Here is a 24,538-nt window from a genome sequence, read left to right on the forward strand (position 1 = left end):
AAAACACTTCTTGTCCGGGAAGCTTGCTTTCCCCTGTGCAAGCAGAATTCCAGAAGAGGAGCCCAGAGAAAGCCACCTCCCTCCTCAGTGGGGCCAGCAGGCGTGTCCTTATCTTTGCGTAGGAAATGCCTAAGGTCCCACTTAGAAGTAAATACTCTTTGCTGAGACTGGAAGGAGACAATCCCTATCTTCCCAACCTGTAGGCCGAGGTTCCTAATGTTTTGGAATCAGAAGCCCTCAGCATTCCTAGGGGGCAGTGGGGCAGAGGAGGGGCACAGGATGAGGGCACAGGCAGACCTGCTCTCTCCCCACCAAAGATACGAGGGGCGGGGTGATGCCTCCTCACTCTTCCTTTCCAGAGAAGGAGGGGCTGGAGGAAAACAGATCCTGAATTAAACTGGAGAAACTGGGTTAGAGGAAACCAACTTGCTTGGCTTAGAGTAACAAGGCCAGAGCCCCAGAATGAAGCTCACAACTTTCCAGGCAATCCAGACCTCCCAGCTCACCAAGTCAGGACAGCCCAGACTTTCCAGGCCATTCTCCCACGGTCCCTAAACTCTGCAATGATAACCTTTTCCTTTCTTAATCTCCCTCTACAGAGCAATTTTTTAAAAGTTATTCTATATAGTAAGGTATTAAAAGTTATTATTATTAAAATGTGAGAAGTTAGGTGAAGACCTCATGCATAGGATGCGTATTTTGTTTTAAAACAGAAAGGGGGTACCAATTTATACGTGTGTGTTTTCTAATATTAAAATAAAAACAATGGAGGGTAAATAAACCAGGATACTCTTTACAGGGGAATGAAGGGTAGAAGGGACAGGAATGAAAGCTAGACTTCTTTGAGTATATCTTGTTTTGTGGAACTGACTTTGGGAAAATGTACATATTTTACATAACTTAGAATAAAATTAGATAAATTAGTGAATAAGGCAATTCCTAACTTCCAAAAGTGAAAGTAAACCTGTGTAACCCAGTTGGTAGCATAACTACACAGCGAGAGCTACTCCAAGAAGATTTAAAACACAGTAACTTGACTAAAACAGTCCCAGTGGGATATACTCTAATGTTAAAAAGAACTGCAAAAAAATTTTTTTAACTGTTTTCAGAAATCATATTGCTGGCGATAGATAATATTGTGATACTGCAGTAAAGCAAATACATCTATTGAATGGTTGAAAGGAGATGTAGATATAAGATCAATGAAGCTAAATAAATAGCCAGCGGTCCTGAATTTGAATTGGAAGTTTCAGTTTGAACACACGGTATATTTTTTCTTAAAAAGTTCTAGCTCTTTCCACTCAAAAGGCCGAGAAACAATGGCTAACCCAAAAGCACTGATGCTGCTAACGCCCAAAGTGTGGCCTCTGTATGCTGTGTATCACTAAATAGAGTCAAGACTCCTGAAGAAATGTTTCATTCCTGGTCTGTGCAGAAAATGCGCAAGATGAGACTGAAAATACTTTCATCTCAGAAAGCAAGGAGGCTCTCAAAGATGAACAGGTTTGTATCAATAGACCTCAGAGGCCAATTCGAGTAACTTTTCACTGACCAAAGAAAGATGTGACAATGTGAGCATCAATGAGGACGATGACTACAATATATTCAAACATATAAAATGTTTAAATCCGTGAATTTATATTATAAAAAACGTATTGGTTATCTTTGGAAGATGCTAAACCAGAAATTAGTCCCTGCCTTTCTATTTTAGCAGGTCTTAGGAGTAAATATACCATGCTGAAGCAAAGCCCAGCTTCACTGTAACTTTGGGGGAGAGGGACCATCTGATGGCTGGGAAGGTGGGGGTAGGGGGACTGAACAAATCCTGGTTAACAGGTTAGACAGGTTAAGATGATGCCATGACTCTCAAACCAAACTTTCCATTTCCTAGGAAGAGCCTGGGCGAGCAGGGACTATGCACAATACTTGTGGGGATCACTAATATTTCTTTTTTAATTGAAATACAATTCACATACCCTAAAGCTCACTTTAAAGTGTACAGTTTAGTGATTTTTAGATAGTTGTGCAACCATCATCGCTATCTCATTCCAGAGCATTTTCACCATCCCAAAAAGAAACCCTGTAACTGTTAGCAGTCATTCCCCATTTGCCCCTCCCTCGTCACTGGCAATCACTGACGTCTACTGTCTTTATGGATTTGCCTCTTCTGGACGTATCACATAAGTGGAATCATACAATACATGGCCTTTTGTGTCTGGCAGTTTCTTGAAAGGCAAAACAGAGTAACCTATGCAGCAATTTCAACCGACTTACATACCCAAGGTAAGTGGAAACATATATGCCAGTTTGCCATACGTAGTATCTTCCTTAGCGAGGTTTCTGTTCAGATCTTCTGCCCATTTTTTAATTGGGTTCTTTATTTTCTTACAGTCAAGTTTTAAGGGTTCTTTGTACATATTGGATATAAGTTCTTAATGTGTTTTGCAAGTATTTTTTCCCAGTCTGTGGCTTATGTTTTCATTTCTTCAAACAACATCTTTTTAAGTTTTCAATTTTAAAGCCAACTTACTAACCTTTCCTTTCACATACCATACTCTTGGTGTTGTATCTAAAAACTTATAACTAAACCCAAGGTCACCTGGAATTTCTCCTGTGTTATCTTCTAGGAGTTTTATATTTGGCATTTCATAGTTAGCTCTGTGATCCATTTTGAGCTAACTTTTGTGAAAGGTCTAAGGTCTGTAGCTAGATTTTTTTCTACATGTGTATATGCTCAGTTGTTTCTGTAACATTTCTTTAAAAGACAGTCTTTTCTCCATTTCATTGCCTTTGCTCCATTGTCAAAGATCTGTCGACTGTATTTGTGTGCATCTATTTTTGGACTCTATTCTATTTGCTCAATCCATTTGTCTGTTGTTTTCCCAATGTCACACTGTCTTGATCACTTTTTTTTAGACTGAGATATAGCTGATGTACAATGTCTTGACTACTTTAGCTCTATAGTTAAGCCTTGAAGTTACGTAGTGTTTGTCCTGCGACTTTGTTCAGTATCATTTTGGCTATTCTGAGTCTTTTACCTTTCCATATGAACTTTATTATCAGTTTGTCAATATCCATAAAGTAACTTGTGGGGATTTTGTTTGGGACAGCATTGAATCTCTAGATGACGTTGGGAAGAAGTGACATCTTAACAATACTGAGCCTATCTATGAAAATGAAATCTCTCTCCATTTACTAAATCTTTTTAAAATTTCTTTCATCAAAGTTTTACAGTTTTCCTCAATAGATCCAATATATATTTTGTTATATTTATAATTTTTTTGGTGCTAATGTAAATAGTATTGTTTTTAATTTCAAATTCCAATTTTTCATTGTTGGTATACAGAAAAGCAGTTAACTTCAGTACGTTAACTTTGTATCTTGCAACCTTGCTATAGTTATTAGTTCCAAGACTTTTCAATTCTTCAGGAATTTCTACATAGACAATCATGTCATCTGCAAACAGTTTTATTTCTTCCTTCCCAATCTTTATACTTTTATTTCCTTTTCTCGTCTTACTGCACTAACTAGGACTTTAGTACAATGCTAAATAGGAGTGGAGAAAGGGGACATCTTTGCCTCATTCTCAGCCTTAGGGAGAAAGCATCTAGTTTCTAACCATTAAGGAGATGTTAGCTGCAGGGTTTGTGCAGATGTTCATCATCAGGTTGACAAGGTTCTTTTCTATTCCTAGTTTGCTGAGAGGTCTCATCATGAATAGGTTTTTTAAAATCACAAATTGGGATTTTGTCAAATGCTTTTTCTCAATCTAGTGATATGGCCACATGATTTTCCGTCTTTAGCATATTGATGTGATGATGGATGTTGGTCTATAGTTTTCCTTTCTTGTAATTGCTTTGTCTGCTTTTGGTATTAGGGTAATGTTGGCTCTGCTTCTATTTTCTGAGATTGTAGAGAATTGGTATGATTCCTCCCTTAAACCAGAAAGAGCAAGGAAATGGATTCTCCCCAAGAGCATCCAGAAAGGAACACAGTCCTCCCAACAACTTGAATTTAGTCCAGGAGACCCGTGTCAGACTTTTGACATCCAAAATTCCTATTGTGTTAAACCCCTACATTCATGGTAATTTGCCACAGCAGCAGGAAGTAAACCAACATAGTACTCCTGTACTATAGCATACACATTATAAGCATATAACCTTTCTGAACTTCATTCTTCAATATGGTTTGGTTGTAGTCAGTAGCCAAAGGCTCTCTGATTTGATTGTTTCTCTATTTTTCCTATTAAATCAGGGTTAACTCCATCTACAAAAGCTTTTTCCAAACTGTATGTCAATGTTCCACTCAAGATATTAATTAGTGTTCTGCGGAAATAAAGAAGAGAGAAAGGAAGTTAGGTTAATAGACTTAAATATATGAGAAATAATATTTATATAGATTTGAAAATCTGCCTTTCAGAAAGTTGTCATATCTGAGAATGCAAGGACCTAGTATGAAGGGGTATTTTAACCATGAACGCATTACATCTGGCTAGAGTATTTCCCAGCAATCCCAGTGATTTGTCATCAACTCACGGATTGATGGTCACTGTTTCAGGTCTTATCTTTTCATATCATGTTTATCATCTTTTCATCCTTAAAATAAATTTATCAACTAATTTTGTTATAAAGAGAAAAACGATTAGCCAAATGATCATTCTTCAGTAATTTATCTGAGAGATCAGTTCTGGTGTTCTAGTTTAATTCATGCACTCATTCTGTCTTATAAACTCCTTTCACTGCTCTGCAATGCACCATTTAAAGTTTCCATTATTAGTAAGTTTCGGAAATGCTATAAGACTAATAAATAATTTTAACTTCTGTGAAGGATGAATAACTATCAATGATAATAAATAGAAATCAGATTTTCTAAAATGGTTTTATTTTAAAAACCTATACAGAGTTTCAATTTTAATAAAAAATATTGCCATGAAATATCTAATAATACAGCAACAGAAATAAACCCCCAAAATACAGTTAATTAGAGGTTAACCAAAAATAAATTCACAATTTAAAAGTTGGAATACATATGCTTTTTTCAAATAAACAATTTTGAAGGATTATGTTTCAGATGGTTTTCCTCTTAAACATCCGAGATAACAATTCTTAATCTTTAAAACTAGACAACCTCTCAGTAACTTCACAACTAAGTTCTTCTATTAAGTTGAAAAATAAAATAACCCCCCTAAACCTTCAATTACTGATTCAGTCACAAAATGCTAACAAAGCCAAAGAAATCATTGTTTTCAAATGTATATCCATCAGAAATGAAGTCTACATCTGGGTTGTGAAGTGTAATAAACTTTTTGTAGAAGAAGTTGAATCTTCATGACTAGTTGATTTATTTTCTATCAAGTTTATCCTATTCAGACTACTTTCACAATATCTCTTAATCCTTAAGGAACATGAGGTGTTAACACAGGAAAAACGTCTTTGGCCCTATGGACAGAGGTACCTTGAGTGTAAACAACTGCAACGGGAGCTTCCCAGATGTGGGCACTCCCGTCTCACACAGAGTTGGAGATACACTTTCCTTGTTTCTCAAAGGCATGATCATTTATTTCCTTCCCAATAATAAAAGATCTGATGTACTGAGATTTGTTTTCAAATGCCATATGACTCAAAATTCATGCATACGTCTATAAAGAGTAGTTTCAAAAGATCAGAGAAAAGCATTATATAATGATATAGTATCATAGGCTTTATTACTGGTAAATGTTTGCATTCATTTTTAAAAGCTTAGCTCTTGCTAAGCATTTATTTAAACAAAAGTTAATAACGCAGGACCCATCTGCCATACAAAAACTATATTCACAAACAAGACTTTAAATTTAATCAAGTGGAAGCTAAAAAACACTGGGGAAAAAAAACAAAGCAAAATGCTGCTAAGAGTCACGTAAGCCAACTTCTATCACTGAATATACTGTATTTAGAATGACACAAGCATACTGAACTGAACAGAAAATCAATTTTGTGGATTCAGTCTAAGTAAGACTAACTAGCATTAAGAACGTCATGCAATTCATGATTTTCTCAAAAAAAAATTTTTTTAACCCAATCACTTGAACAAAAGATCTTTTTTTTTCATTTGAGGGGAAGACAATATGTGTCTACCAGATTCTCCTTTTACACTAAATAGCAAACTGTATGTACTCTGGCTCCTCTTCCCAGATGCTACTTACGCACGACTTTGCATAATGACTGTAGAAGTACTTTTCTGGTAACAGTGTCATAGCCATAAATAATCCTTTTTTGAAAAAACAAATATCAAGTACAAACCTAAGACAACTTCTTTTAAAGGATTCCCCAAACCCAGCACACAAGCAGTATTGCGATTGCACAAGCTAAGTAACACGGCTTATGAGCATGTGTGTGCTGATACACGCACACTAGCGATCACCCTCTGTAAAGTTTTCGTAGTGTTGCCAAGTTAATAATTCTTTCAAGGCACTGAAGAATTATGTAGATGGATTTTCCCCAAATATAATTAACAACTGCTTAAAGTAGTAAAAAGCCCTGAGTCAGAACTTTCAATAGCTTCCTAACATTACAGATTTCAGACAAAAATGGCACATTTGTTTATTTTATAGAAAACTACAAGACCATTTGGCTTTTTGGATGAAACCATGTTTATGAAACAAAATCAAATAGACTGCACAAGAAAAGTAAAATATTCAGCAATATAATCTTTCCTACACACTAAGTGTCGATTATAACTTGTCATTACGGATTTAGGCACCAAATTCATGTGGCAAGCCACCGTTTCTATACCTACTGCTTCCTCAGCAAAATAAAAATCTCAATTTTAACCTCAGGTTTTCATCTCCTTCTTAGTCACAAACATGAATAAATGCTGGAAAAGTAATACTCTGACAGAAAAGGAGGTGGAAAATGTCAATGTAGCAGTTACATTAATTCATCAGTTCTATGATCTAGTCCATATTTTTATACTCTGGTCTGACCCACTATTAACCATTTATCGGCAAATTGAGGCTCAATCTAAAAAATTTTCCCTCTCACTGTAGCAAAGCAATGTACACATGAGACAGCATTAAACAGTTTTTCCTCAAATTTAATGTTCTAAAGAAGTACAAATGTAATTATTAATACTGTTACAGTTTTATATATATGTTAAAGTTCCAAGGCTATATATGATTATCAAGTAGTATCAGTAAGCATTCCTATCATAATATTCAAGCAAATAAAATCAGGTTGCCTTTTGAGAGAAAAAAATATTTTGAAACAGTTACAAGTAGACTTAAAGACAACTGACATTTTCAATAACAAGGCACACATAATTTGTGAAAGTCTATTACCTTTCCAATTTAGCACAAATTCAAAGCTAATCTAATTTTAATGTTTAAAATGTGTTTCTCCCCTCTGGCTCGAAATGAAATAACAAACTCTTATAATTAACAGATATTTAAAACCTACTCAATTATGACTGACGATAATTGGGAGAGGGGTAAGAAATTCTGTCTATTCCAGATTTTAGTAACTTGATGTTTACCATAACTTTAGATCTTGCAAACACAAACTCTCAAGATAATTTGCGTGTTTCTTGATTTAATCAAAATTCTATTCCGCTGGGGGGAGGTGGGAAAGGGGAATTGTTGCTTAATGGGTATAGAGTTTCAATTTTGCAAGATGAGAAAATTCTGGAGGTCTGTTTCACAACAATGTGAATATACTTAACACTACTGAACTTAAAAGTGGTTAAGATGGTAAAAAATGTGCTTTTACCACAATAAAAAAAATGCAAAAAAATTATATTCCAAAATTCAATTTTTATACAAATTATTCCTATAATATTTTAGACACTCTGAGAGGATAAGAGCTTTTCCTTTTGAATTTTTCTAAAGCAAGCTGTATTAAAGTTTATAATTTCCAAAGCAATTGTTAATTAAACTACATTAAAAACTGGCTGAAAGACCTTCTATTCAATTAAATATACTCTCTACACTTACTGCTTTGATAAAAATCTACATGATCCCCTTTTCTCTAAACTCAAAAACTGACTTTTCTTCCTTATTTGCTGCAATCCCCAACTGTCCTCCCTTTCCAACCCCATCACCAATTCTCCTAGTTCATAAGTTAAATAATTCCTAGTCCAATAGGGTCTAAAATTCATAATAAACAAGAACAGCAACTGGGCAACATGTAACTATACAGTCTATTTCTACTATGTAAAAATGACTCAGCAAGCTTTGAAACCTGAATTGGACAAACCTTAAGCAGCATGCATTGCAATGTGCTAAAATGCTCTTACAGGCTAAAGCCATCAAAGATATAAATTTAAGAAAATTATTTTCAATGTTATCAATTATTTTATGCCTCAGTAGCTAGATGGTCAACTTGCAATGTTTAAAATTACAAATAACTAAGTACAATATGGACAGCTAAACTAAAACACTTGTGTGATACAATATTCCTATACTAATACAAAATGATCGTCTCTTGAAAAACTTTCTTGCTCCCAACAAAATTAAACATATATACAGTATAAGCAGTAAGAATGTTAAATTATGTGAAGAAAAACTATCAGAATAGCACCATCTGGTAAGTTGTGTGTATGTCTTGGGTAACAAAGCTGACAATGTTAGAAGAATAAAAGAGAAAATGTAGGAAATGAGGGGTGCAGAGAGGGAATTCAAATACTACTTAATGACAACCCTTTGAATCATTAGGGAGAAATGTTCTCAGTATTTTTAGATCCCTTCTTTTTGAAGAGATTAGTTCAAATGTACAATGGCTGCATAATAAATTCTGTATGTACTAAGACACTGACAATTTTTTCAATGTTATCTAGCCCCTGATGCTCAATAAATGTGTTTTTGAATGAATGCATGTCGGTTCTGTTTTTTTTTTTTAAATGATTCTAGGAAAAGCAAAAGCTCTCTTGAGGCATAAGATAACGAGATGATTACAACAAGGACACATCCTAGTCGGGAAAGTGCTGCTGAGACATATAATAAGAGGTAGCAGTTTCACAGAGTTAGAGGAAAGTCACTTAAACAAGTAAGTTCTTAATCTTATTCTCTGTCACAAACCCAAAATACATTTAAAATAATTTTTCAGGTCCTTCAAAACATGAATAGAGAAACATTTTCTATTCACTAAACAAATTTCAAAGTGGTACAAACACAGAAAATCCACAAGTACCTGGCACTATAATTACAGTGACTTTTGACTTTTGCCATAGTTTATAAGTTATTATATTTTTAACATGGAGGAAATAAACTAGTCTGGAAGATGAAATTGCCTTTTAGGGATATAGGTTTAAGCACTGCGGCTCAGAAGACAAATAAAAAGGATTTAAGTCAAGTAGAGTCGTGACCATACTGACTGGCCAAACGGTGCACGAGTCAGCCAGGTGCCCCCGCCTTACAAGTTCATCTGGTGGAAGAGAGATGGGCAGCCTGTGGTGTGGAAGAAAAGGAAAATCCTGACTTTCACTGTTTCCAAATTTGAAAGAGAACCATCTCTTTATATGAACATCATCAGACAGATGTCCTATCTTCTTATAACTTCAAAATATGGCTTAAAAAACAGCCTCAGTGGCCCTTTGTTACGTAACTGAGTAGAGTCAATATAAATTCTCAAATCTAAAATTTATAAAAAATGTACTGTTCTAAATGGTAAATTACTCAGCTAAACACAGATATGGAACTACCGAGACTATAGTCAGCCAGCGAAGCGCACCAATGTTTTCACCAGGATTTGCAAAGGCATAGCCATGAAATTGCCAGAAATAGGATGTTATGAGGGCTAGATTTTGTACTTTCAAATTTAGTTGTTGCAGCACAAAAATTGAAATAAGAACCAGATCCAAAGGGGAAAAAAACTGCAAAAAAGATAACTATCCTTAGGAGTAAATGTACACACAGTACATAGTAGATACTATCGTGAACAGCTGATATTTTTATAATCTAGTAACAATGAACCCCAAAATACTTATATTCATGTGTATATTCATACTACTGAGAGACTACTCATTCAAAGGAGAAAAATGTATTAGATGCTCTAGAGTCAAAGTTTGAGTTAAAAAAAAAAAAACCCACACAGGTAATCAGACATATTTCTGTAAATGTCCTAGTCATTGTTTCTAAAGTAAATGTTTATCACTGGTTATGTACTGTCTTGGATACTGCTGGCAGTTTAAATAATATCTTCATCATCAGATATAAAGACAGACTGCTCTACTATCTGAGAGATCACGGAAGCGAGGCCTATGATGAAGGCAGAAAGAGCAACACTGGCAGAATTAACAGATACGGGGAAGACAGGCTGCTGCCTCTGGGCAATGCATTATCCTTCTCCGATCACTGGGGTGCTGCTATTCAGCACATTAGAAAAGCTAAATTGAACCTCAGAGCCCCAAAGAGGGCAATACCATTTCACCAGTCAGATCAAGTCTGGATAAGTAATCACAGGGGAAACTGAGGCACGCTTTTCACAGACTTTTTTTTAACAGCTGGCTAAACAAAACAGTGTATTAATTAATATAAGAAAGGCAACTGGTAATGGTGAGTTAACAGGTACTCTTTTATTGGACAACCTCCCCCTGCAATTCCCCACTATGACTGCTTATTTCTCCTTTTCATGTCTATCAGTCATACTGAAACTAGCAATCTGATTCAAGTTAAGCAATTTTCCTTGAATCCAGGAAATAAATGCCAAGTCATTATTCTCTCACGCTGTTTTCATTTACTCTAAGAATTCAGAAACAATCATTGGGATAAACTGTACGTTATCTTAAAAAGACTCCCCTGTTCAGTATTCCCTTAACCACGTACAGCTTGTACTACCATTTTATTATTTAACATGCATGACATAATGATTTGACTTGCGCCTTTCATTTGATGCGTGACTTTTCTGAGTACCTGTGTCAACTCTCTGGGTAAAATCATGATAAACTGAAAGTCAGCTGAGCATAAGGAAGTGTATCTTTTAAGGTCAAACAAATTTATTAATTCTCTTATAAGAAAATGCAATAAAAACAAAAATAACAAGAGATCCTTAAAGGATTTTCCCCTTTAGAAGCCAAAGGTAAATTACCTATGAATTACATGAATTTGATGTTTCAAATGAAAAGGAAAAAAACAAAAACAAAAACCAAAAAACACGGGTCCAAACACTGTTTTGTAGAGTTTTTTGTTGCTGTTGTCTGGTACATTTATAGTCAAATTACACTCTAGTAAAGAAACTATGATATTAAAAATTAATCATTAGAACCTCCAACTAGCTTAAAAGCTAAGATCTCATGACTGAATACTTTAGCTAACAAAACACACTGAGTTTCTTAGTTAATACAAAAGAATCCTTCGTTCAATAGCCTTTCGACAGATAGGACATTCACTCATTCGATCTCCACAGAGCTGGCACGTTCCATGGCCACAGAGGAAAATCATGTTCTTCAGACGATCCAAACACACAGGGCACATTGTCTGGAATGTGAGATACAAATAAAGTAATAAACGCTGAGACACTTTGTATTTTGAAAGTGTAACGTGACAACACTGTAACATTAATTTTCCTTTGTTGCTTTAGTCAAATAATCTATTGTTGCTTTAAATTTAAAAAATTTTTAAACAGTTATAATATCATCTGTATAAAATGGAAATATTGCTTGTACTGTCAGATCAGTATAAAAGGTACTATATAAAATATTACATACAATAAATCATATATAAAATTTAAAACGCAAAAGCCAAAATCTAATATGAAACAGGAAGCCCCATTCAGTCTGAATTGAGACTCAGATTCCCCAACCATAGGTACTATGCTGTTCTTACATGAAAATAGCACAAGAATCAGGGGCAGCAGAGAAGAGATGCTGCTAATAACACACGCCAAGCATCACATAGACATGATACAATCTACATCACTCAGTCCTGCATCACTCCAACTTCAAAAAAGAGGACACTGAGGCTTCACGGGATTAAAAACTTCTCTAAGACAAGCCTGAATGTGAACTCAGGTCCACGTGGCCCCAGATCTCTGGCTTTTAGAGGTTTTGTTTTTTTTTTGGTTTTGGTTTTGGTTTTTTGAGGGGGAGGAGGTAATCTGGTTTTTTAATTTATTTTTCTGTTAATAGAGGTACCGGGGATCGAACCTGGGACTTTGTGCATGCTAGGCACACACTCTACCACTGAGCTATACCCTCCCCTCTCAGAGCTCTTCCTTTTAAACATGCTGCTGCACAGCATTGCTATCATTGCAGATCCCCTTAGTTAAAAACAATTAACTTCAGTTACAATTTAGGAGTATACCTCTGTGAAATTATCAGGAAAATCACATATTCACTCACAAAGCACATTTTTACATTTTATATTTATAAAAACATATCTTACCTTAATATACTATAAAATTTCATTCTGAATTATACTTTTACTAAATAATATAGAAATGAAATAATTAAACAAGAATGTCTAGATTAATAAACCAGGCCCAAAGCCTATGTGAAGATGTAGTTACCAACTTTGACAATACCAGAAATCACTGCAAAGAAAACAACAGAAAAAAGGAACTGTAGTCTAACTTGTTGGCTTCATTCTTCGAAAGAAAATTTTCACACTTATCTACCTTAAAGTTTTGAGAAGCAAAGCTGGAGAAAATATTTTCTTAATTTTAAAGAGCTAAAGCAGTTTTTAAAAATTAGGTTAAAATAGTCTCTTTCCATTAAACTTTCAAGAGGTCTATGTAGTTAAATAATAACTATTATTTCCAAAAGTAAACACATCTGTGCAGCCTGGGTTAAGTTACTTTAGACTAATACACTCTTCATAGCACATAAAATTAATTTTGGCCTTTTAAAGAGATACTGGGGTAACAGAAATATTGGAGATTTAAAATTTAAAGAGAGATTTATTCAGATGCTTTCTCTTAGTACCTTGAAGAGGTTGCTGAAAGAAATTATAACATTCCACAGAAAATAAGTTTTAAATGTTTAAATACTTTAATGATGAAATATGGTAATGAAGATTATTTAAGAAAACACTTCTTCAAATGGTAAACTTTGGACAAAGGTACAGCTAAATTATTCTTTTAGGATCCTATTTAATAAGGTTCAATAAATGTCATTACTCATTAAGAGAAAAACTGTAATTCACAATTAAGAGATAAAATGCTTTCACAGAAGATGTGTCCAAAAATCAGTTTTACCGTTCAGTTTTACTGATTGAGATTCTAAAGAGCTTCAAAATTTTAAAACTTTTTATTTTATATTAGAATGAGATAAATATATTCCTACATTAAGAATTTATAAATTCATATTTACCTTAACTTATTCACTATATAACAAGTATCACTAGGTGCTAGATTTCAAAAGAAAAACTGGCCCAATTATAGACTGTTCATCATTTCAGATGAGTGTTTAAATTCCTAATAAATATATACAATTAATTCTAATTTAGTTATTTCAAGAGTCATTAGGTATCCTGGGTCACTACCTATTGATTATGTTACTTTCTTATAAATTCAAATAGAAAAGACAAGAGTGTGACTCTAACAACTGCGTGGCAACACGGATGTGATGGCCAAACTAGAGAAATAACACCCTTTGCTGCTCAATCTTTGTAGTTTAATCAGATTTAATTGCTGGGTCAAATGGTAAGATAAAGGGGGAAAAGAGTTTCTTACTTACCATATACCTACAAGTTTCAGGTAAGTTCTTTACTTTTACTGTTGCTTTCATTAAATATTAAGTAGATGTAAGAGAGCACTTCTGCTGGTATATATAAGATATAAAGAACAATATAACCACCACCCAGTTTAAAGCATGGAATTCTACCCTTTCTTTTGAAGCTCCTTCAGGTATCCTCCCCCAGCCCTCACTGATGACTCCTCTGAATTTTGCATTTATCTTTCCCTTGCTTTTCTTTATGGGTGGGTGGGTGTGGGTGTGTGTGTGTGTGTGTGTGTGTGTGTGTGTGTGTGTCCTTTTCTCCTTTTTATTGAACTATCACGTCTATTCAGAAATGTGCACAAATCATAAGCGTAAAGTTTAATAAAAGTTCACAAACTGCTCAAATGCATGCGATCACTTACAGCATGGAGTTTATCAGTACTCCAGAAACTTCCCTCATGCCCCCTCCCAGCCATCCTAGCCAAAAACCCCACCACCCTTGTTTTAAACACCATCTGTGTGATTATTTTTTCCAAGTTTGCATCCCCAAACAATATCCTATTTAGTTTTATTAGACAACGACAATCTTTTCCGAAGTGTTTTACTAATTTACACTGTATGAATTATGGCTGCTACATATTCTGCCTAAACACTTGATACTGACAGTTCCTAACATTTTCCCCCCCTTAATCTGATAAGTCGGAAAAGACACCTCATTGTGGTTTAGCATTTTTTCATGTTGACCCTTGGTCATTGGTGTGTTTCCTATTTTGTACAGTGCCTGATGAAATCTAATCAGATTTGCCTACTGCAAATATTCAAATACTACAAGTGATACACAAATATGAACCACATTCACTACAGAAAACACTAGCAATTTCATAGAACAATATGAAATGCCATTCTTCAAGTCACTGTCACCATGGAGAATCAGTTACCTGCTCTTTAATGTCCTGAAGCTGTTGCTGCAGCTTCTGCACGTCTGCATTGACATTGGTGTTATCCTTATCCTTCTGTAACACGGGGATGTTCCCACTTGCTATAGTACAGATAAAACAATCTTACTGTTATGACTGTTTTGAAACAAGAATGATTTTTTATTTCGAAAATTACTCGTTTTTTTATTAAAACCACAAGACTATTATTAGAATCCTCTTAAAAATCTTTTTTCACGTGGACAACAGATGTAGCAGTGACATTTGTTATACTCCTTCATCTATAATCTTCAAAAAGAAATAGGTTTACACATTAATTTCTAGTTATATTTAACTCAGCCAGACAATAATCAATGCAGACTTCCGGGTTTTCCAAGGCTCTCCTTGTAGTTACTTGTTGTTACTGATCTGAGATGAGGACCTCCGTGAAAGAAAGGCCATGATCTGCTAAGTGGTGGGAAATTTTTTATTTCACTTTTCCTACTCTCTAGATTCCTGGTCTTTTACTCTAGTTAATCTGTCCCTGGGATTTTTATCTTGCTCTACTGGTGATAATGACAAAAAGTCCTGAGCAGAAGTGACTACGCTAATGTTCTTCCTCATCTGTACACAGAACAAAGAAATAAAGGAGACCATCCAGTTTATGTCTTTTGAAAGATGAAAAATATTTTTACACAGCTACACTACAGTTGACCCTTGAACAACCTGGGAGTTAATCAACAAATAACTTAGAGAGAGAGCCCTCTGTATTCATGGTTTCTCCACATTCCTGGATCCAACCTACCACAAACCTTGTAGCAAGCAGTCCTGTAGTGTTTACTACTGAAAAGTATCCAAGTGTAAGGACTCTCGTAGTTCAAACCCACGTTGTTCAAGGGTCAACGGTACTGAAAAGGTTGAAGGTAAATAATTTACATTTCATCTTTCCACTTGTTCACTGGACTACACTTCAGTTTATCTACAGTTACTTTGTCACAAATAATTACTATTCCACAAAATACTTAAATGTACCAGGTAAACCTGTTACGTAAAGGAATGAGGTTAATACTTGTGTAAACTGAAAAAACAACTTACAATATGGTGTCCTCCCCCAGTAAAATATACCAAATTTCATCTTTAAAACAGCAACAACAACAAAAAAATAGCCAGCAAATTTTCCTTAAGCAAGAATACTACACTATGCATGAATGACTGAAAAATTGTGCTGAACACTGGAATTTGACACAACACTGTAAAATGATTATGAATCAATAAAAAATGTAAAAAAAAAAAAGTAAAAAAAAAAAAGAAAAGAAAAAAGACTACTACACTATGCTGGCACATCAGAAATTAACGCAACATTGCAAACTATGCTTCAATAATAAAAAAAATACAACAATATTCTTTATATCATATATGGAGGTTTGTTAAAAGACTAATGTTTAAAGTTCTAGAATCATATTGCAAGCTAGAAAAACATAATTTTAGGTTTCTTACAATGTAACAAGAGCAAAACCCTACCTGGTTCTTATAGATTCAAGTCACATACCTTAAGTTTTACAAGGTGACAGCATACTACAAGATGTCCATGAAAGTCCCAGCAAGAAAGCAAAGTAAGAAACTGCTTAGGAAAACCCACTTACAGATGTCATCAGTGGCATCCTCTGAACTTTTCCCTCCGCAGCACATGATGAAGGGCACTCTTCGCTCAACCACCGCCCGACACTGCACACATTTCTTCATCAGGCTAGCACAGTCTGGGGACAGCAATGGGACACTTCTCACCAAAGGGAATGAGAATAGGGTTGCCTTTCTCTGCTCTTGCAATTTAAATTTAACACTGAGACAAGTATTAAGTAAGTTATATCAATACGCAATTCTACTTTCTTAAAACGTTATCAACCTAAGAACGTACACTTTCCATTGGCAGCCTCTAGAATAGAGTCCATCATTATGAAAATAACATTTTCTAATACAATGAAATAAACTGTGGAGAGGGTTTCTAAGTGTTTTTAAAAGATGTAATATAAATATCTCAAGATTTTAATGCTTGAGAATAAAGAACGGAGATACCTTTCATAAATTTAACTACTACAAGAATTACAAGGTTACTCACATGGAACTTTTTAAAAAATACTTTCTTTTGTAAACAGCTTATCTCTCAAATTTCTAAAATATGTTGAACAATTCTCTTCCTTCTATTAAACTGATGTAATCTAACAAAGAAAATGCTTAGTGACTGTTTTTTAATGTAGCAGTAAGGAAAGTATCAAATATTTATCATAACGGACTATCTTTCTCATACCTATATGTCAGAAGAATGTTTCCCCATTCCAAGAAATACCCAGGCACAATGATATGTTATGGATTATTAATACAACTAAAGTTATCGATTAGTTATGAAATAACACATAGTGCTTCAACACATTCTTTCCCATTAGCATGTACTATGAAAGTATACTACACATCTTAGCATATGTACCAAGTGTCCTTGTCACTTGAAAAACAGGCAAAATAACAAAAACTGCGGCAGGATACCTAATGAGAAGATAATAACCTTAACAAAGCACAAACCCACCGAGTCATATGCTGCCAACAGTGCTTACACTGGTGGGCAGAGAATCGTTTTCAAGGCTGATCTTGTCTGAGGCCTAAACAGAGATGGCTCTGATGTCAGCCCAGGCAAGATGCCCCAGGCAGGAGCTAATAATGCTGGTAGATATCTATCTGGTTTGGGACTTCTCTTCAACCTGAGGGCAGATTTTTTTCCTTGAATTTAAAGGATGAACTTAATTGTCTTAGTATATAATATGTAACCACAACTATATCAAATTCTTTAACTATCAAGTTAGGTTGTTACATTGTTTATATACAATCTTTCTTCAGTCCCTCCAAAGGGGATATAATTTCTCCTTCCTTTGCTCTGTTAAGCCACCTTATGTTCTTCAAGGCTGCAGTACTCTGCAGAACATTACTGTGACATGGGACCAGAATAACAACTGTGCTGTCAAGTTTCCCCTTGGGAAAAGGGATGTTCTCCATCTCAGCTTCATCTTCCCTAGCAAATAAATGTTTACCAATGTGTCTATAAAATGGAGAAAACAATCTACTTCTTAGGTTTCTTGTGAAGATAAATGAGGAAATACTCAAAAAGAGATTAAAGTGCCTGGTATGAATTAAGAGCTCAGTAACAGTTAGCTGTTGCTCTCATTACATTTTAAAGCAAAAATAATGTAAAAACTTTGGGAAACTCCTGGGGGAAATGTTACATTAAGGTTCTAGAATCTGTGTTATCAACTACTAACTTTAACCAGCTTCCAAGTCTTTGAAGGTGTCACTTTTGGTCTCTGATGGGATCAGCAAACCACAGCCTGCAACCAGTCATCTATTTTTGTAAATAAAGTTTTAATGGAAACAGTCTCCCAAATTTGTTTACACCTTGTCTATGGTTGTTCTTGTACTACAATGGCAAGGTGAGTCGCTGGAAAGGGTTGAGTAGTTACTACAGAAATCATGTGGCCCACAAAGCCAAAAATATTTATTATTTGACCCTTTACAGAAAATGTTTGCTAACCCCTGGGCTATGAAAATTTACATAACCTGAGCTCTTTTTACTTAAGACAGAATTCTCTTTTTTCCTGCCCTCTGACAGCTGATAACAGCCATTATACCAGTCTTTGGTAAACAGAAACAATTACTTATGCAGAATGTTACAGGAGAAAACCTTGATCCTTCCTTAGCTGGTGAGCTGCCTATCAGAATGAAAAAAGCATCAACACTTACAAGCAAATCTGTGCTAATGAGATTAACCTATCATACGATAGTTACTTTAATCAAATACTGTAATAAAAATCAACACCTAATTGACTGAACCATTTCATAACAGGAAATACCATGCTTTACCGTGCACCCATTTAAGTAAAGTTGTTAAACTTGTTTAAAATTCTTCATTGCCAAGTAAAAAGCAAAGGGAAGAGGAGAATATTAATTAACTTGAAAAGAATAAGGGGGATCATATAAAAGCAAAGTTTAAAACTTCTCTTAAACTTTAATATTATCCTCACAAAGAAAAGATTTCTAGAAGCTCTCTTGACACAGAGGTGAAGAAAGCCAGAAATGACTGCCCTAAACGGCTGCTGCGGCGGTTCCGCAGTGAGGAGAGCACGCGGGAGACGTAACGTAAAGGGGAGGACAAATGAGGACGCGCTAATTTTATACGGAAAGAAAGGCTGGACTAAGTGTTTCAACATTCATTGTTGGAAATAAATTTCTCCGGTGTGTGAGAAGAGCTCACTCTGTGCTGATACAGTGCAGTGAGAAGAGGAGCTGGCAGAAGGCAGTGCCTTCAGTCTCCCTCCCACTCAGGGGGAGGCAGGGAGGGAACAAATGGAGGGTTCTAGAGGCCCACCAACCCCTCTGCTCACCAGTTATTTTTAAAAAATCGAAGATATAATTTGTCTCACTTTCTATTTTTATAATAACTGAGGAGGTTTTGCACAAGCTACTTACTCTCACAAGCACACATGTGTCCGCATGGCTGAAAAAGAACAGCTGCTTTCTTGTCGGAGCATACCACACATTCTTCAATCTGCCAGAAAGAGGTTACAGTGCAAGCGTGAGCATCTACAAATAAATCTAGTGACTCTAACAGCTCCTTTTGTATCCAAATGTATTTCTCCTCTATAAGGAAACACTCCCAGCACAGAGGAATTTAACACACACTTCTCCTCTGTCCTCTGCTCTCTAAGCTACTCGTTTTCACATCTTTAAATACCCCAGCTAAACAGGTTCTATTTCCACTTTAGTCTCCCTACCTAGTCAGGGACACCAGACTAGACTAGATCAACTTAGCCTCCGAAATGCAAACTCTAATGGGGCTGGGGCGGGCAGGGGAACAGAAAGAGGAAAACCCTGGGAATGGGTGGCTGAGGGACCCACAGCCTGGAGGGAGGAACACTACTTTTTCACAGCTCCCAACAAAGTTTTTCCTCTCTCATAAAGGAAGGGCTGGGGATCATGGCTCAATTTTAAAGGTATGTGAGTCAGCTACCTGGCTGGTTAGTAAGCTACACAGAAAAGCGGGCGCAACCTGGATGAAAAAAGAAATGAAAGTCCCAAATGTCAGCAACTAGAGTGATGGACAGAAGTGCCCAGTGTAATGATGGCAGGGAGGGGAAACTCTGACTGATCTAGCCATTTGTAAGTAAAGAGCATTTTCACATACATGTTTACTGGATGTGCTAAATACTGGTCAAATATGAAAATGTGACAATGAAAAAAAGAGTAAATTAGATATTATGTGTAAAGTGTTTAGTTCAATGCCTAATATAAAATCAGTGCCTAGAAACAGAATACATGTAACTGAATCATTATGCTGTATACCAGAAATTAACACAACTGTAAATCAACTATACTTGAACAACCAAAAAAATTTACTGTCTAATACATGATAATTCTCTTCTCCTCTCTATATAAAAGATGTGTTCGTTTTTAAAATGATTCTCAATGCAACTGTCTATGTATCTGAAACGTTTATTAAGAGTTTAAAATAATCTAGCAAACTGATCTCATCATTTACTTACCCATTCCCCTATTTAAAAAAAAAAATCTTTGTAAGCATAACTTTTTCCCCTTCTGGATTTTTTTCCCTTAGGAATGGAATTAGTATATCAAAGCATGTTTATTGTAAAGGTTTGTATATATTGTCAGGATGGTCTCTCAAAAAAACTTGAATCCATTCAGTCAACGGCAGTACCAAGGGAGTGCCCTTTCCCACTTTCCTGGCTAGCATTTTGTAAGGTTTACTTTTGCTAATTTGACAAGAGTGGTTAATAACAGTTCATAATTTGTATTTCTTTAACTGCTAAAGAGACCAAGCTTGTTTATTCTCCCCCCCTCCAAATACTAGTTTCATCATTTGTTTTATCTTCAGTGAAGATGTTCACGATCCTTTAACCACTTGGGGTCACTATTTCTTTATATTCAAGGGCTCTGCAACGGACCTGGCAAGTCTGTTTGGTGAGTATGTAAGTTTTTGTACTTTTGTACAGGTTTGAAAATTGCATAACTTAAAACACAAACAGAAAACTTACTAATTCTTGGAATTCAGAACCAGTCTAAAAAGGAATGACAACATATTCCTACCCCTCTACCTTCCTGTTCTATCAACTTGCCCTTGCAGACATGGTTTTTAAGTTTCTCTGCGTATCATAACACAGAGGAAAGAACAAGGACTTGAGAATCAAAAGAAATGCACTGAAGACCTAACAATCAGTGCACTTCTTTGAGCTTCGGTTTTTCCAATTGTAAAAACCAGAGCTGACTAGATGACCAACAAGGCCTGTAAGATGAGACTCCGCTTTTCACAAACTAGGGCTCTGAACTCACTTCACATCTCTCTTAAAGCACTCACAACATCTTATATGGAAGTGTAGCTTTTTATCTAAGTCATAGTTTTCCAAGAGATTACAAATTTTTAGCAGGCAATTATCATATACATCTCTGTCTTGGCTACAAAACAAGTGTTCGATAAGTTTCTGAAACAGGGCTTCATCTAACAGAAAGTTTCAAGCCCAACAGCAGAATCTAGAAACAAGAGAAGGGCTTACATTTTTATTCTTTCAGATTCTTTCCCAAACTGTTACTCTGTGACAGGTAACTGAAGCAAATTATAAATACCAAGTAGAGTGATCCACATGAATTTATTAAAGCAGGGGTGACACAGATATAACACCAACAGAGCCTGGTGTACAGTAAGTGCTGCCAGTACATCCTTCTCATCTCTACAGACAGATTACACAACTGCACACGTACTATTACTCCAGCACCTCCCGTCCAAAAGTAACTTCCTTGAACTTTTTCACGTGCCAGAAATTTTACCAATGATATACTCATTTGGATCATAAAGAATACAGTCTTAGAAGGAACACTAGAAAAATGTAAGAAGTACTGTCAAGATTTCATCTTTTAAGTCACTACTGGCTAATTCATCATAGGAATTGGTGCCAGCTCCTTTTTAATTAGTGAAGATTAATGAATAGCTTAGGAAATATCAAGAGAAAAATGAAAAGAATGAAACCAAGGGAATGAAAAAAGAATATAAACTTCATAAATGAAACCAAAGAAAACCAACATATTTAAGTTATTCACCTTGAGAGAAATCATTTGTGAGAAACTTAAATATCATTTACATATACATTTGTTAGGAAAAACTAAAAAAGAAAATTATTATTTCAGTAAACCAAAATGAGTAAGATGATGCAGTAATAAGAAAACACTAAGTTACATGGAAAAAAACTGAAACTGGAAACTCAGAAGGGTACTGCTTCTCAAAAGCCAAAAGGAGTCAGATGAGATAAAAAGTCCAGAGTACATATAGAATTTGGCCACCAAGAACTGCAGGATGATCACACTTTATTTGCCTAATTGTGAGGTACAATACAAAATGAGAAAACTTTATCTATGATCTTTTTTGTGAAAAATGTCTAAGTTGACTCTAATTAAGCCCGTGAGATCTAACTTCCAGTTTACAGAAACACAGGTTATAGAAGCAAATTAAAGAACATCATGATAAAACAATCAAATAAATCCAGAATGTGTGACGTTTTACCCAAAAAAATCAACTGGTCTTTTACAAAGATGAATACAATACAAAATAGTCCATGCACTCAATAAAGATGCACTATACAAGTAACCACAACACAAAGTGGAATTAAATGTACCTTTTGGTTATAAGGGACTTAGAAAGCAAAACGGTGGGTTACTTTTAACTAGTACGATATTTTACATATCTCAACTGCTGCCTTGATAAATGTATAAATTATATATTCTATATTTAGATCATTCTTAGGAAGAACAAAATTAAAGACACATGCTATCATGTAATCTTACTTATCATTAATTGCAGTTTCAAAGAACTTCACAAAATGATGAAATACTACATTAAAAACATATTACCTTTGTCCTGGACTGAACTTGTTCTTTACAGATGAGGCATTTCTTGACTCGTGGAGAACATAAAGAACAGGTAGCAATATGTCCACATGGGCCAAAAAGAGTATCTCTCTTCATATCTGAGCACACCATACACTCTTCTAAGGTTTCAGAATCATTACTGATCATAGAAGGACTTCGAGAACCCACCTGACCACTAATAAAAAAAAAATATTTCTAATCAAGCCTATCAGAATATTTGTATTACAAATTCATTAATTAAAATACTTTAAAACATCTAGAGCATCATTAGTACACATAAAACAGCTTTAGTTATGTTAAAAAATTAAGCTTTAACATCTATATATGAAACACTGTATGCTACATTTTTCTATTTATACACCTCTCTGCATTTTTACATACTTCTAGTACTACTCAAACTTCAAATGAACAAATCCTCACCCAATGGAGAAGGGTAAATCTTCTTCTAACAAAGAAATCAAAAACACCAGTTTAAAAAAATTTAACATAAACACACTTTCACTCAGAACCTATTTTATCTATATAGAACCAGCTGAGGAAGACACAGGACATAGGAATAAAACAAAATCCTAGCTAGAGCCCACATTAGTTATCCTAACTGCAGACAGAATGAACCATTGGCAGAGCCCACAGCTGATAGGGCACTTTGGAAAATACGTCACTGCAGCTGCTGTTCTGACATTTCTTTAAGCGTATCCTTAAAGAGTATAAAATTCTATTACAGAAAGACAGAACACATCTATAAATACATACATATATATATAAAAGATACAGAAATACATACACACAACCAACTACAGCTATAAAAAAGGGACACTGTTTCCACCCCAATCTTCAGAAATTCATGCACATGCCCGCTCCCATGTACATACGCAGAGTGGTTTCCCCTTATACCCGAGCTACTAACTGCAGTAATTACAGTGCCTGTAGCTATACATTTTACATGCATTCTGTCCTCCAATATAATTTAATGTTCCTTCGGGATACACTTGAAAGAATGTATATACCTCATTGTATCAATTTCCCTATGACACAGCTCTGTAAATGGATTCCAAAGAGATGTCATTTCCTCACTACATATAAATTATAAGAGATGAAAGAAAGAAAGCACAAAGGTCAGGGGACAAGTACTGAAATGTTCAATGACAAGAACCAGGGATAAAGGGCAATAATAGTTGCACAGCACCATTTGGATAAAAAAGTAATGAGATGTACTTTTGTATGTCTATAATACCTAATAAGAAATTTAGTTATACTGTAAACAATAAATAAAATCATTGGCATATTTTACTTTTAGAAAAGAAGACAACTGTGGAATGATCATTTTTAGAGAAAACTCTACCAGGAACTGGTTCATTCATTTGCTTATTCTTTCAATCCTTCATTGGCAATTACTGAGTGCCTATCAGGCACTGTGCAGGGTCCTAGAATTACTAGAGTTTGTGTGAGATAGACCCTTTTGGTGAGCATGTAACCTGCCTCTATTTGGAAGTTCACTAAAATTTTAAATACATATTACATTAACCCCAGCAATTTCACTAGTGAGACTTTCTTACAGATAAATTCCTATAACACACAGGAGTACTGGAAGATCAGACTAGTTTAGAAAAGTTTGTTCGACCTTATTATGCATAAAGCTTCATATTTAACAATGAAGAAAATACAACGTGAAATAAGAGACGTGCTATCTGTAGGAAAATTTTCAGAGAAGAAAGTGTCAAAGCAAAGACAGAGGAAGGGCAAAGACAAAGACTCTTTCAAGTAATCAAGTCTTCCATTGCAAAACCACACAATACTTTATGTACAGAATATTAGGTTTTATGATAATAAATAATACAAACCTGACTTTTTCTTTATGACACTTTGCCAGTGCTTTGCAGAGACTTGGATCAGGACAGAGATCAAGTGGAGACTGACCTTTCTTATTTCGAATGCTAAGGTCTGCACCATTGGCAGCCAAGAAACAGGCAATTGATGCTGCACTCTTCTTCTCAGCCCCCTGGGTACCAAGTCCCATTATTAAC

General features: G+C 35.2%; 1 protein-coding gene across 1 annotated transcript in view; it reads right to left on the minus strand.

Annotated features, from left to right (window-relative positions):
* Positions 1 to 4,859: 4,859 nt before the first annotated feature.
* The window catches only part of MIB1 (MIB E3 ubiquitin protein ligase 1), a 93,905-nt gene continuing 74,226 nt past the window's right edge, over positions 4,860 to 24,538 (minus strand). Inside the window, exons 16-21 of the mRNA XM_006205113.4 lie at positions 24,356 to 24,537; positions 22,497 to 22,689; positions 19,050 to 19,128; positions 16,184 to 16,297; positions 14,565 to 14,665; positions 4,860 to 11,446 (exon numbers count right to left, since the gene is read on the minus strand). Coding sequence (XP_006205175.2) covers positions 11,306 to 11,446; positions 14,565 to 14,665; positions 16,184 to 16,297; positions 19,050 to 19,128; positions 22,497 to 22,689; positions 24,356 to 24,537 — 810 coding nt within the window. The 3' untranslated portion in view covers positions 4,860 to 11,305. The remainder of the gene's footprint in view (positions 11,447 to 14,564; positions 14,666 to 16,183; positions 16,298 to 19,049; positions 19,129 to 22,496; positions 22,690 to 24,355; position 24,538) is intronic.

The sequence above is a fragment of the Vicugna pacos genome, chromosome 24, assembly GCF_048564905.1.
Source record: "Vicugna pacos chromosome 24, VicPac4, whole genome shotgun sequence".
NCBI lineage: Eukaryota > Metazoa > Chordata > Mammalia > Artiodactyla > Camelidae > Vicugna > Vicugna pacos.